This window comes from Oryzias latipes, chromosome 17, assembly GCF_053564925.1.
Source record: "Oryzias latipes strain Hd-rR chromosome 17, Olatipes_Hd-rR_3.1".
Lineage (NCBI taxonomy): Eukaryota > Metazoa > Chordata > Actinopteri > Beloniformes > Adrianichthyidae > Oryzias > Oryzias latipes.
Genome location: NC_136253.1, coordinates 5,704,531 through 5,720,422, shown reverse-complemented (window position 1 = coordinate 5,720,422; position 15,892 = coordinate 5,704,531). Strand labels below are relative to the sequence as shown.

Here is a 15,892-nt window from a genome sequence, read left to right as displayed (position 1 = left end):
ACATGCGCGCGTGCCGTCTTCAAGCCAATGCAGCAGAAGGACTTACACCTCAGGTTATTGACATTTATTGATTGCTCAAATATCACATGCATTTCTGTCACTTTGATCCTTTTTTTACTGTTGACATTGAAAACAAATCAGTAAATTGTATAATAATTATTGACATTTTTATAGTTTAGCAGTCAAAATACATTATATGGAACAAAAAACACAGTAATCAAAAAGAACATGGATGCATAAAGAGTAGTTTTTAATAATAGCAGCAACCAAAGCAGGTAAAAAAATCAAACAAATGCCCCATAAAAAAAAAAAAAGAAATTAACAGTTGGGATATTTACTAACATTGAGAAGTCATTGCATCATAATTGTGTTTGCATAATGCAATTTATAACCATGTATTAGGCTTTTTGTTCAACAAATATATTCAATGTTTTTCAGTGAGTTAATAAACAGAAAAAATCTTCAATACCGTAAACATCATTCATACAGAATCTACAAGTCCCCTGATTTTATTGATGTACAAAATAAAATGTAAGAAACAACAAACCACTTCAGCTTTGATAACAAAACACAAAGTTCGTCAGAGTATTTGGGCCAGTTTCCATATTTCTCAGTATTTTTGTTCAGGTGGAAGCAGAGCGTTCTCCTGTTCTCGGTCACTTGCAGCATTGGTGTTGTGCTCATCAGTCTCATCTTTTTCATCTGGGTGAAACAAGACATCAGTGAGATAAATGTGGCTCTCACTGTTTACGCTGCCGTTAGTGTTCTGCAGAGAATCATCAAACCCATCGACCAGAGAGGTCCGATGCTGCAAAAACGCTCTGTTTGCTGGAGCTTCTTTAGGCTGGTGAATTTCGAGATCTTCAACGCTCATTCTGTAAATAAAGGAAAGTTTTGTCTTCAGGATAGCAGTGTGCCTTCAACACAAGCAAACATTAAACTGAATTTAAAAAAAAAGAAAAATATTGTTTTCAGGTGTGTGATACTGGCTAAAAGAAAACAAAAGTGAAATTTACCTTCAAAATAAAAACAAACATCCAGAAGTTAAAAGTAAGCAGGCCAAACCCCCGCTTTCGTTTTGTACAAATAAGAATCATAAAAATTCATAAATCTAACCACCTGACTGTTTATGTTAAATTTTTAACTGATTTCCAAATCCTGCTTCTGCTTTTGGCTCCTAAATGTACTTTGTACAGCACATTGGAAATAAAAGTCTCTATAGATTTTTCAGGTTGATGTTTGCATTAATTAAGTCTTGTGTCATTTTCTGTTTCTTAACTTTGTCTTATTTGAGATTTTCTTTGGGTTTTCATGCTTGTTTATGAATTTCAGGGTCAGGCATGATGAAAATCCAAATAAGTTTTTACATTATTGGTGTTATTTATTTGTTTAATTTCCCCTTTTACATTACAAGAGACACAACACTCTTAGATTTGAGTATTCAACTTTATAGAATTAACAATTATTTGTATTGAAGTTAATATAGTCATTCATTATTTTAGTTTTATTTGAACTAAAAGTCTGCAAAGTTAGAACTATTTGATATTTAGCGTACACCTTCATTCCTCTTTGTACAGAAACAACATTTTTTTCTTTAAAAAAATTAAGATAAAACATCTTCATGTTTATGTTTTTAATGTCAGTGAATACATGTTATGACTTTAATGGTATTGGCTTCTGGGGATGAATGTATAAAGTCACAACATCTGAGCTTTTAGGAATTTGGGGCCTGCTGGTAACATTTTCACATGTATTTATATTTGCTAAACTGAGTTCAAGCTGAGTGTTTGAGCTGCTACTTTCAGTGAATGGTCCACACTCATGAGTGCATGTCTAAATCTGGTGCAATAACTATTATCTGCTGAAAACAACACAGGCTTATTTGCATTACAAAAGGTCACCTCAGCACCAAGGTTATAATAGTTTCAGATTTTTTATTAGTTTTAGTTTTTATTTAGTTTTGAATTTTTGTTTTTAAATTTATTTAGTTTTAATTAGTTTTTAGAGGCTGTTTTACTAGTTTTTATTAGTTTTTATTTTTTGAAATTGCTTCGTTTTAGTTTAGTTTTTATTAGTTTTAGTGTTAGTTTTTTTTTTGTAAATTAGGATATTTGTCAGGTGCATGATTCAAAATCACCAGAATAAGTATTGTATGATAAAAACGCAATCAAAGATACATTTTGAAACACTTATTATTCAGAGGACACAAGGACAACCATCCTTAAATTAAAATACAACAGCCGATAACAGCATTACGTTATCTGCTCTGGCTTCTTTTTCGGGGGAGGGCGGGCGACAGGCTAGCTTGTCTAGGTACTGTTGATTTGCGTTGTTGTGTGCGCTTTTTAAATGTACTTTTAGATTCGTAGGGTTTTTCCCTTTGAGGAGCGTTCCACAAATTTTGTCTCCTGCTTCGACTACAAGGCACTTACTTTAGTTTTCGACGCTGTTATATTCAAAAAAGTCCCAAATAGGACTCTCCCGCTTTCTCCCAACTTTTACTGCAGCCATCACGCTCATGTAAATGTCTATGACAACGCTAGCCGGCAGTGTCCGACAGACATCATGTGACGTCACAGACTACGTGATGCCGTAAGGTTCAGATTAAAGCCCTGCGCGGGACTATTTTCTTCATCCCGCGCCCGCTGAATTTCTGACCAATCCCGCCCGCTCCCGCAACGTATGCGTTACACTCCCGCCCACACCCGCAATATGTATGTCCACTCCCGCCCGCACCCGCAAAACTCATAGAATTTAGTCCCGCACAGTAATAGAGATGCATTGATTTTGTATTGTCTCCCGTCCCGCAGGAAAAAAACACGTATTTGTATTGATATTATTAAAGAGATTCATGTCCCTCCTCCAGCCTCATCTTTTCATGCATTCCTCTTTTGTGTAATTTGCAACTTAATTATTAAATATATTTTCACAAATCCCGTTCGGTTAAAAGTGTGCGTGTGTGCGCGCGCAGACAGACGGCCTGAAGCGCGCTCTTAGTAAGAGGCGGGGCGGGGCGCACCCCCAACAACAGGTTAGATGACAGAGGCCATTGGGCGTCTCTACCTGGTGCCTTCACGGAGCTTCAGTACATAAGAATCCAATAGCCGCTCAGCCTAACGTAGTCCGCTAATATATATTCATGAGATATTCATGGCAGCACTGATCCCGCGGGGTTTTTTTCTGCCGCCCGCTCCCGCCCGCAGCACAATTCAAACCGCCCAATCCCGCGAGATTTGGGTTGGGTCCCGCGGGACCCGGCGGGACCCAATCCCAATGCAGCCCTCTAGTTCAGATACACAGTAAAACTAGCAGGGTGAAGTAAATAGACTTTATTTCAACCCAAAAGACTTATGTATTAACAAAGACGAAAACGAAGTATTTTTTGGGGTTAATATTATTTAGTTTCAGTTAGTTTTATACACACAACAAACAGTTTTAGTTAGTTTTCGTTTTTTTAAAAACTCTCGTTTTTATTTTTATTTCAGTTAACGAAAATGTTTTTTCAGTTCTAGTTTTAGTTTTTTCGTTCGTTTTCGTTAACTATAATAACCTTGCTCAGCACAAGGAGACCAGATATCAAAGCAGATGACAGCTCCACCTTCAGAGCCGCACTCACAGATATATGTCATAGAAAACTTTCCATGTCTTTTTACTTCACCTCATGTCAAATGTGGAACCCTTGAAAGCTGGTCGTTGAGACTCGGCTGCTGTAGACAGAGTGTAAGGGATGGAGAAGTGTCTCTGGTTCCAGTGTTTGTCCTTCACAATCGGGGCTAAATTCTGGTACATGTCATCCACGGCCAACATGGACACCTGGGAGAGCCAAGCACAGAAAAACCGTATGTACTCAAGCAAATCCTAACAGAGGCAGTGACACTGAGAGGACCACCTGAAGGTTTCTGTCAATGAGCTGGTTGGTTTCAAAGTCATCATCATCTTCTCCGAATGGGTTGATGATCAGCTCCCCCACCTGCAGAGCGAAATTCAAGTCTGATTCGGAAGGCATTGACACATTTTAGCCAAATCACATCAAATCTAAAAAGATACTAACAGGGAATTCCAACTGAGGTTTTAAAGGGCATTCTAAAATAATTAAAACTTCTTTTTAGTTAATAACAGAAAGTTAATTAGGTGGACGTTTTCATAGAAATGCTTTACAGATTTGTTGGAATACCTTGAGCCAACCAGTGTAAAAGAAGAACTGCAGCAGGGTGAAAACAGGAACATACATGTCCAGTTTATGACCGCTGTAACCCTTCTCAGGGTTGAGGAATTGTCGGCCAATCACGCAGAAAGCAAAATACGAGTAAACTGCAATAGTTACCACCTGTCCAAAAAAAAAAAAGAAAAAAGATTTAGACAAAATGTTCAACAACAAAAAAACTTCAAACCCAAAAATGAGGAATTGGCTGTTAGCTGTTTAAGTCCAAGGTGCTGTGAAGTCCTTTCAATAAAGGGAAGATGTCTGTTTTCCTAAATATGATTGCAATAAAAAGTGAATTCAGATTTCTACAGTCTTCTCTTTACCCAGGACTGGTTTCTGTGCAAGAGCTTGCAGCTCAGACATTTCCTATTAAAAAACATGTAAACCTGTCATCCTAACTGTTCTTCAAAGACAGTGACCATATACTGTAAGTCACCTTTGTGCAATTTAAAAGTTAGTCTAGATGTTGTTTATGGAGGTAAGATATTGTAGGGAGCATGTAGTTTTGTGTGTACAGCTGTTACAGTAACATCTCTCCAGAGCTTCAGTAGCTTTACTCTCTCAGATGTGTCGCAGAATTTCTTCTTTAGAGCTGTTGGAGCTGCCGCAGCATTACGCATAGCATTTATTTCCTCAAAGCTGTTGCAGCATTATTTCTTTAGGGCTGTCACAACATTACTTTCTCTGAGCCAACCATTTTCAGAACCCACAGAAATGCCTTTCGGCATCACAGGGCTGCTGGAGCCTATCCCAGCCAGTGTTAGGGGTTCACCCTGAAAAGGTCACCTGTCTGTTGCAGGGCCACGCAACCACATTCACATCTAGGGCCCATGCAGAATCACCATCTAACCTATGAAGCATGTTTTTGGATTGTGGGAGGAAAACAGAGAAAACCCACACATGACCAAGGAGAACATGCAAACCAGGACCTTCTCTCTGTGAGCTAAGAGCGCTAACCGCTATACCAGGGGCTCCACGGGATTTATTGCGGCCCTCAATAAATCCTAAATGATTGCTTTTAAATCAGCTGAACATTGCTTGGAAAAATACTGTTTTGTGGTTTCTGGCGACATCTGCAGTAAAAAAAAAAGTAATTAGACTCGGGTGTCAACAGTACAGTGTATTCATTTCACCACAAGAGGGCAGACAAGATTTATCTACTGTATGTCAGTGCCTCTGTGAAAGGAAGGAGCGTGACGACAGCAGTAGAAATGGAATCAGAGCGGGATTCAGGGAGAGAACCAGAGCAGGTTCCTTTGAGGAAAATCGTGTTGGCGAGGAGAAAAGGCGCTTTCAAGCTAACTGGACAAATGCTTACTTTGTCGTACCTCGTGGATAAAGTCCTGTGCCTTCTTTGCAGGTAAATGCAATGTTCAAAGAATTCAATATAAATCGTCACAATGTTACAAATCATAAAAACTATGACAAATTTACCGGCGAGGAGCGCAACAATAAGCTCCAACAACAAGTCTATGCGGCACAGCAGATGTTTACAAAAATGGCTAAATCCAGTGAAGCTGTGACAGAAGCTAGTAGCTACGTTGTGGCTTTGGAAATGGTCCGGTGTCGGAAGCCCTTGAAGTGACGGGGAGTTTGTAAAATAATGTATGCTGGAAGTAGCTGACATTGTTTGTCCAGAGCAAAAGAAAAGGTTTAAAGAAATAAGTCTATCAAATGATACAAATACTAGACGAGTAGAAGATCTGCGCAGCAACCTCTAACCGCAACTGGGAAAACATCTGGAGGGGCTGGTTAACTCAGGGGTCGGCAACCTGTACCTCTCAAAGGGCCATTTGGATCAGTTTCCCACTTAGATGAAAGCACAGGGAGCCGCAACAGTAGGGGTGATAGAAAAAAGGTTTTTGCCGATATATCGCGATAGTTCATTTGGCCACTTGTATTCATTCAAAATGCTGTCAGTATCTGTGTTTAATTAGTTAATTATCTATGAGATATTTCTTTCTTTTGATCTTTTGTCCACTTTCCACAACCTTGAATAGACTTTTCTGTCTGTCAAACATCCAGAGTTTTGATAAATGAGATGATGGAAATAAATTCACTTTGATGCAGACTCCTTTCTATTTATTTATTTATTTTTTAATGCAGTAAACCCAATAAATTACATTAATTTTATGGATGACAGCTATTTTTTAGTAGGAAGCAGCTGTTAGTTTGTGGCGGGTCTGGAATCATAAGCGGGGAGTCTAAGCCCCCCCCCCAGCATGTTCTACACAGACAGCGCAACATACGGTCATCCTAGCAGCAAGGTGACAGGATAGTTAGGGCACCCTGACGCAAATGTAATTAATTTTACTCGGAAATGGGTGGTCTTAGTCTAGGGCAGGGGTGCTCATTACGTCGATCGCGATCGACCAGTCGATCGTCAAGGACATGAGGGTAGACCGCGGGACAGAGAAGATGAAAAAAAAAGTACTTCTTAAAAATCCACCAGCCAATCAAAATCCTCACCGAGAAGTACAGGACTTGATTGACATGCAGAACGGCCAATCGGACATCCTCTGATGCATACGTCGCTGCAGACGTGTGTTTAAAAACACTGAGCGCGAACTCTCTGTCATAAGAGAGTTGCTGTCTGCCCCACGTCACGTCAAGTTCCCGTCAGAAGACCGCTCCGCGCAAGCGGAGTGTTTATTGAAGCCGCCCCGCGTGTGTCCTCCTGCTATCAGCTCTGCAGTTCTCGCCTGATAAATACGAGCTCATTGTGACGTATGCGAGTTGTTTGTTATCGCGAGACACACACTAGGAGGCGGTGTTGTACATGTGACTGAAGTGCATGGTGAATGGCGAGTCTGTGATAATTAAAGCCTGTTCAAACATTGGAGGTCGTCCTGACTCATCAATATTACATGGTGTCAGAAGAAAAGAATTCGGAAAGAAGAGGAAATGGCGCAGTTTCAACCACCACCAAATCTAAGTTTGCAAGGAAATTTGGCGGAAAACTGGAGAAACTGGAGTCAGCGTTTTGAGCTCTTCTGTACCGCCAGCGGCATCGCGGAAAAGTCCGAGAAGGTGCAATGTGCAACTTTTCTTCACGTCGCGGGAGATGAAGCGGTAAAAGTATACAATACTTTTGAATTTGGAGACGACGAGAAAGACAAAATTGAAGTGCTGAAAAAGAAGTTTAAGGACTATTGTGAACCTAGAAAAAACTTAACTTACATACGGCACATGTTCTTCACAAGAGCGCAGAAACAGGAAGAAACCATTGATGCATATGTCACAGATTTAAGAAACAAAGCCAAGGACTGTGAATTCAAAGATTTACATGATTCCCTGGTATGTGACAGAATTGTGTGTGGCATTACGAATGACCAAGTGAGAGGCAGATTACTCAGAGAGGCAGATCTGACACTTGAAAAGGCCATTAATATTTGCCGTGCCAGTGAAATAACGACCAGCCAGGTGAAAGCTCTCACTGAAGTAAGTAGACTGATGACAAAAGAAGATAAAGGAACATTCAAACCTGTGAAAGCAGAGTTCAAAGAAATAAACTGCAATAGATGTGGACTCAAGCATGCAGTTAAAAAATGTCCTGCATTTGGACAATCATGCAATTTGTGCAAGAAAAAGAATCATTTTGCTAAAATGTGCAGATCACAAGTTCAAAGGAAGCAGCAAGGAAAGAGAGTGCATACAGTGGAGCAGAGAGAAAGTGACAATGACATGTTTCTGGGAGCAGTAAACACAGTGGAAAAAGTCATTTCTGTGATGGATTCTGGAGATACAAACACTGAGATTTGGACAGAAAACTTCAAGATCAACAAAAAACAGGTGACATGTAAGCTGGACACAGGAGCAGATTGTAACGTCATGTCTGTGAAAACTCTCACTGCACTTGAAGCTGCAGGTTCACTGAAAGCAAGTAAAACAAAACTAGTTCCATGTTTTGGTCACAAGGTGGCAGCAATAGGCAAGAAACAACTGATCTGTGAGTACAAAGGAAAAAAGCACAAGATTGAGTTTGAAATCACTCAGGAAGATGTGAGCACTATAGTTGGAGGAACTACATGCTTAAAAATAGGCTTAGTTCAGAGAGTATATGCAGTTGGAAAAGAACAAGACATTCTCAAAGACTATAATGATTTGTTTGATGGTCTTGGTTGTTTGCCAGGTCAGCATCACATCCAAATAGACCCCTTAGTCTCACCAGTCGTACACGCACCCAGAAGGATTCCTGTAGCCCTGAGAGACAGAGTGGTCAAAGAACTGCAGAGAATGGAAAACATGGGAGTTATTATAAGACAGACAGAGGCAACAGAGTGGGTTAACAGCATGGTGACTGTAGTTACACCCAAGAAAATTCGGATATGCATGGATCCAAAAGACTTGAACAGAGCAATAAAACGAGAACATTATCCATTGCTCACTGTGGAAGAAGTTGTGTCTCGTATGCCAAAAGCCAAATACTTCTCTGTGTTAGACGCTAACCAAGGATTTTGGCAGATCAAGCTGGATGATGAAAGCTCAAGGCTCTGTACATTTAACACACCCATCGGTCGTTACAGGTTTCTACGGCTACCTTTCGGCATCTCATCAGCACCTGAAGTGTTCCAGAGAGCGGTAGCAAAAATGATTGAGGATCTGGATGGTGTTGTAAACATCATAGACGATTTGCTAGTATGTGGCGACTCGAAAGAGGAACACGATGACAGACTGAGAAAGCTGCTGGACGGAGCAAGACAATACAACCTGAAACTGAACAGAAACAAATGTTTCATCAGAACTAATGAAATCAAATATATTGGACACACACTCACAGATAAAGGACTGAAACCAGATGAAGAAAAAGTAAGAGCAGTGACGCAGCTACCCCCACCTCAGGACAAACAAGAACTACAGAGGTTTTTAGGAATGGTCCAGTACTTGGCCAAATTCATACCAAACCTGTCAGACATCAGTGTACCATTGAGACAGCTGCTTGACGGAGACATAGAGTGGCACTGGGAAGAAGCACAGAAAAAGAGCTTTGAAAATCTTAAACAGCTCGTCACCAAGGCTCCAACTCTGAGGTTTTATGATGTCAACAAGCCAGTGACACTCTCGGTTGATGCAAGTTCACAAGGCTTGGGAGCAGTTTTACTGCAAGATGGACTACCTGTAGCCTATGGGTCGCGAGCACTAACAGATTGTCAGCAAAGATATGCTCAGATAGAAAAAGAGCTGCTAGCAATTGTGTATGGCTGTGAGAAGTTTCACCAGTACGTTTATGGAAAAGACATTCAGGTTGAAAGTGATCACAAGCCACTGGAGAGCATCTTTAAGAAATCTCTGCACCAAGCACCCATGAGATTACAGAGAATGCTCCTGAGATTGCAAAGATACAGCCTAAAAGTGACATACAAACCCGGGAAAGAACTCCATATTGCAGACACACTGAGCAGAGCATTCTTAAGAGAGAAAGAGGAAGATTTGATGGGAAAAGAGCTGGAGGTAAACACGATTACACCTCAACTGCCAATGTCAGAGGAAAAGCTGAATAAGTTTAAAAAAGCTACAGCAGAAGATCCAGAACTACAACATCTAAAAGAGAGAGTTCAGAGAGGATGGCCAAAAGAGCGGCATGCTGTTCACAAAGACATTCAGCCATATTGGACATTCAAGGAAGAGATCACATACACAGCTGGACTGATGTTCAAGGGATCAAAGCTCATAGTACCACAAAGGTTGAGACAAGAAATGCTTGAAAAAATTCACGAATCACACTTGGGAATAGTCAAGTGCAAAGAAAGAGCCAGAGACATTTTATATTGGCCAAACATGTCCAAACACATTGAAGAGACAGTGTCAAAGTGTGCAGTCTGTAACGAGAACAAGAACAGTAATCCAAGAGAACCATTACTATCACACCCAGTACCAGACAGACCATGGGAGAAAGTAGGCACAGACTTATTTCACAACAAAGGAGCAGAGTTTGTGTTATGTGTGGACTACTTTTCCAAATTTCCAGAGATCATGAAACTGAAAGACACTACCAGTCACAGTGTCATAGTGGCTCTGAAATCAATATTTGCCAGGCACGGGATACCTGATGTTGTGATTTCAGATAATGGACCTCAGTATGACACTGCTGAGTTCAAGGACTTTGCTGAAAGCTGGGAATTCAGGCATGTCACATCTAGTCCCACACATGCCCAGTCCAATGGTCAGTCAGAACGAACAGTACAAACAATCAAAAATCTGCTCAAGAAATCAGAAAATGGAAAAGGAGATCCCTATATTTCACTCCTGGAGTTTCGCAATACACCACTGGAAAGTGTAGGCTTATCCCCGGCGCAGTTGCTAATGGGACGAAGACTCAAAGGAAAGTTACCAACTTCCACTTCTCTAGTCACTCCAAAGGGATCAGCTCAAGCACAGAAACACCTAAGAGGAAGACAGGAGAAGCAAAAGCTTTACTTCGACAGACAGACAAGAAATCTTCCAGACTTGCATTCGGGAGAGAATGTAAGGATGCAGAGAGGAACAACATGGCAGCCTGCAGTGGTTCTCCACAAGCATGAGCAACCACGTTCATTTGTGGTTCGTACACCTGATAGAAGACTTTACAGAAGAAACAGGAAACATCTGAGGAGAACGGAGGAGAAAACCTTTCCACCAGCAGAGGGACAGAGTATAAATGAGGAAAACAACAACAATGATGAGAGTCAACATACTGAGCAACCCAATGACAATGAACAGACTGTCGATGCTCATGACAATGAGACTCCTAACCAATCTATCTTTTATAGAACCAGATCTGGCAGACAAGTGAGATTACCTGCTAGATACAGAGAGTAAATTTCAGTTACTTAGCATTCTAAGGAAATGTTGTTATGGGTTGGGATGTTATATTTTTTAGTATAATACAAATGTTTTATTTGTTTCATTACTTGTTAAAAAGGGGGATGTGACGTATGCGAGTTGTTTGTTATCGCGAGACACACACTAGGAGGCGGTGTTGTACATGTGACTGAAGTGCATGGTGAATGGCGAGTCTGTGATAATTAAAGCCTGTTCAAACATTGGAGGTCGTCCTGACTCATCAATATTACACTCATAAGGAAGCTGTTATGTCCGAGGCGCGCGCTTCGTACGGAGCCAGCAGCGCCTTTGAAACGCCATGATGCACGGTTTACAGCAGAGCATGAAATACGATGGTTGCTGCTTTCTGTCTTTGTAATAAAACGCCTCATCTGTTAATAAAAAAGTATCTTTGTGTAATCTCACTGTGTAGTTTTTAATCATCAGTACATTAACAATAATGTTACTAATAAACATAACCAACAAACATTTACTGATAGTACTTTATATATATATATATATATATATATATATATATATATATAAATAATATTATATATATATATATTTTATATTTATAGGTAGATCTTCAAGACATTGTCGATTCAAAAGTAGCTCACACGCCAAAAAAGTGTGAGCACCCCTGGTCTAGGGGAATAAAAGGATTACGAGATCGCCACTAACTGTCTTTCCAGGAACCTTTCCATCCTGTAACTGACTCTGGTCCGCGTTCACAGCTGCAGACACGCCCCCTCCGCGTTCACGCTGCTCCCTTCCTCCTGCCCATTCGCGGTACCTTACTGTGTTAAAGGCACCACGACAATCTTAGAAGATGCGGCCCCGGAGCCGCCGGTTACCGACCCCTGGGTTAACTATACAAATAACACTTGGTCATTAAAGTTATCAAAAACAAATTTTTCTGTTCATCAATTTTTTTCCCACAAATATTGGCCCCCAGTCTAATGTCGAGTTCTTAATTTGGCCCTCTGCCATAAAAACTTTGAGAACCCCTGCATTACAACGTCCAGGCCTTCCTCTGACCTGGTGCAGCATTGTTATCTCTAAGATTTTATCTAGATATAAAAGACGGATGGATGAACTATATAGAGGAAAACGTCTTAGTTGCATATTGTGCTGCTTGAACATTTGTTCACCATCCGAATTATATAGTACAATATTTCGGTAGGAGGATGTTTAAGAGAAAATCTTTATTTAAGGTAAGCGCTACTTTTCCTGCACAACAACCTTTTATCCTGCTGCTGCAGATCTAATTCATTATTACAGGTGCTGTCAGTCCAGCAGCTATTTGCAGAAAAAACCTTTTTAAACCGCGTTTGATTTACAAAGTGTGCCAAATGTGTCTATGGATATCCTTTCCACCAGGGTGCAAGAAGTCCAGTGCATCCTTCATACCACAACAAAACCTGTTTCTAGGTGGGTTTAAAGCTTTTCAGAAAGTGAAGATAACAGTTATGAATTTATGGTAAGTAAAAAAAAAACTTCTTTTGTCACATAAATAAATACCTGTGTGTAGACCAGGGGGATGCTTATCCAGTCGTAGTGGAACAACAGGCTGCACTTGGTTCTGTATTTGTTGAGCTCCTGGAGACACAGCAGAAAAGTCAAACAAGAGTACAACCTTTATTATTTCTGACTTTCATAATAAGTTTCGTTTTCAGTTGTTCAGAGAACCTCAAAGCCCTCACATCCATCAGCAGCCTCAGAGCGATGTCATCCCTCACTCGCCCTTCCTCTCTGGCTCTGGATGCCAGGTTGGAGAACCACGTCAGAGGCATCCAGTACTTGTTAAAATCGGAGTGCAGCGACTCAAAGTTTTTCAGCTCGTGTGTTGTCATGAATCCTGGGCAGAATATTGTTTACTTTAAATATACGTTGCTTCTGAAATTTTGAAAGTTGAATAAATGGTTATTGTTCTGCTGCTTTGCCAAAGTTGCATTTGCATCTTATGCAGGCAAATAATGCAATAAATTACACTTGAAAACAGGAAAAAGTAACAGCAGATTACAAACAAAAACTTTCCTGTTTTCTAAATATTTGTAATGCAAATTAAAACCATTGGAAAGAATAAATGCAGCCAAAGCCTAAAATATTTTTTACATTTTTTTTTGTTCCTGTTTTCAAATAAGCAAATAACAAAATTGTTTTGAAATGTGTTTTATTCATTTTACCTGTAAAAGTACCAAATTGAATTTTAATGGACTTAGTGCTGTTACTTTGAGTCTTAGAGAGTACTTTTCAGATATTTTATTGACCCAGAATAAGGATCAGAATATTTGTATAGTTAGTAAATGAAAATACACCCTTGGAAAATCCATCATGGGGGGGGGCTAACTTGCCAAATAACAAATACCGGTAGTAATTAAAAAGGGGAAAGACGAGGTAAGAAGTGGACTCAGTATTAGATCTGTTTTTTTTTGTTAAACCTTTGGGACCAGACTAATCCATAAAGGGTTAAACTTGCATAAATACTGCAGAGTTTGAGGGAAATTCAACCAGAAGTATAAGAGTCCGTTCCACAAAATACAGTTCCTTTCTCAGTTTCACGGTGGATTTTACCAGCTTCAACGACGTGCTCCAAAGTTGGGAAACGCTTGCGAACTCTAGTGCTAATGGAGCGCAGAATCAGCACAGAGGATAGGTTGGCATATCTCATGAGGGTTCGTCGCAGGAGACGGCCCCTCTCATCAGCACCGTGGACGTTCCCTGACACCACCATCATCAGGTTGTCAGGCAGTGGGAAGCTTGTGTACTGACCCCACCAGCGGTTGAAGGCTTGGGTCACATAGAAACCTGCAAAGATGAATGAAAAACGCTCTGACTGATTGGTGCTCATCTGTGAGCGTAGCAGTCGTCTTCTGTCTTACCGAGAACAAACAGAACAGGGATGAAGTTGGAGTTTGTGAACTGATCACAGTAAAGGGCGACACGCTCAAACAGATCCTGCTGCTTTGGTGTGAGCAGGAACCTATGAAACGGAGAGACACATTGAATTTTCTATGCATGGGATGTGCTAGAAACCATAGGACTGACCTGTAAAAGATACTGAAAAAGACATAAACTCCACAAAACACCAGGAACTCCTTGTACAGCAGCCGGTAAATGCTTCCTTTCCACCTGAAGAGGAGCCTGGAGAATCCGTAAAACCTCACATTGGCCACTTCCAGAGAATAGGAAATTGTCATTTTTGTGCAGGGATTTCCCACTAAATATGTAAAAAAAAAACTCTTCAAAAGGTTAAGTGAAGGTGTTCAAACACACAGTGGTGGTCTGTCAGATCCCCGTGGAAGAAGGAGTCTTCCTCTAGAGCTCATTTTAAACCTTCTGATGTGCCGTCATAAAATAACCTCCTGGATTTATTACATGGGAACTGAACAGGTACTATTTCACCAGCACTGATGGGACTACAGGAGCAACAACGTTGACTGTTTCTCAGGAAAAAAGAAAACTGTGTACATTATAGCCAGATCCATTCACTTCACTGTTAATAAAAACATTAACGTCGGAACATTTAAAGAGAAATATAGAGAAAATTATTTTAAAAAAACACGCTAATTAAGTGTTTTTAATGCTGCTAATTTAACAACAAATCATGGAAATCATTCAGTACAACTGAGATTCCAAAGGGGCAGTTGAACCCACACAAATGTTTGGACTTAGTTTATTTCAAACAATTAAAACAAAATAAAGCTAAAAAAAACAAACAACAGAAATATATATTTAGACGGAGACATTTCAAACTTTTGATAGCTAGTCATGAAATGATTGGAATATACATACACATCAACACAATTCAATTGTTTTGCTGAAAATTAAATAGAAATATTAGCCCTTATGCAAACAGAACACGAACAAAATGAAACTATTAAATATTAAGATTGTTAAAAGGAGTTTAATTAATTGCTTGAAATGGAGAAGGAAAAGGGGAAATTAGATAATCCCACCCCTGTTACGCTTTACTTAACTTTTTATTTTCTTTACACAAATACTCAATATCTGATTATTAACTCCTAGAAATTATCGCCACAAATTTCATGACAAATAATCATCAGGAATCACTGATATAAATCACATATCAGGAATCAAAGTGGATAGCCTTTTTTAGAAAGACTATTGCTTTAATCATCTTTAATAACTAGTTTTTTAATTATTATTCTCAATTGGTCAAAATCAGCTTTACAGGTATGAAAAGGTCTGTATTCTGTAAATTGGTGGTTTCTTCTTCTGCCTTTCATCTGATTTTTACAGAGTTTTTGAAGTTTTCTGTGCTGTAATGTCTGCAGATATGATATGATACAAATAGTTTCCATTTGTAACTAAAAAATGTAAAGCTAAAAATCTGTCTGTCAAGTATTAGTATTTTTGTTTGATGTATTTGTAAGTATTTTGCTTGCCTCCTCTGGTCGACATTTGACCAGTTGATGTTTTAAAAGCCGCCTTGACGCACTGTGGGGTCATTTCTCTTCACAGGTCAGTCCTGCATGGATTCTGCAGGACAAATACACAAATTTCTGTTGATGTGTTTAAGAGACTTGACTAAATCAGGGGAGGACATTGAACCTGTTATCAGTGAGAACTAAATGCCTCAGCACACAAAATCCAATCACTCAGAATGCTTCAGCCTCTGGTGTTATTTACAGCTGACTGTGATAAGACGGGTCCAGACATCAAACCTGTCAGCTGCGTTCCTGCAGTCTGTCTCTGTTGTTTATTGCTGGCATCTGAGCGCAGCTCTTGTATTTGTTTTTCACACGGTTACAGCACCGTACTGTAAATCAGACCTCAACACTGCACCAGGGTTTTCTCCACCGACTGTTTGCTCTGCACTGAACAGACATTTATGCATTCTCTCTCAGGGCTCAGACCAGT

General features: G+C 39.9%; 1 protein-coding gene across 1 annotated transcript; it reads right to left on the bottom strand.

Annotated features, from left to right (window-relative positions):
* Positions 1 to 49: 49 nt before the first annotated feature.
* On the bottom strand, positions 50 to 14,330 carry best4 (bestrophin 4). The gene is made up of 9 exons (XM_023965751.2): positions 14,057 to 14,330; positions 13,891 to 13,991; positions 13,583 to 13,816; positions 12,712 to 12,866; positions 12,530 to 12,607; positions 4,175 to 4,327; positions 3,890 to 3,970; positions 3,659 to 3,813; positions 50 to 875 (listed from the first exon to the last, which is right to left on the bottom strand). Exons 1-9 carry the CDS (start codon positions 14,206 to 14,208, stop codon positions 611 to 613), a joined length of 1,374 nt encoding a protein of 457 aa, XP_023821519.1. The 5' UTR covers positions 14,209 to 14,330; the 3' UTR covers positions 50 to 610.
* Between the last annotated feature and the right edge of the window lie 1,562 nt (positions 14,331 to 15,892).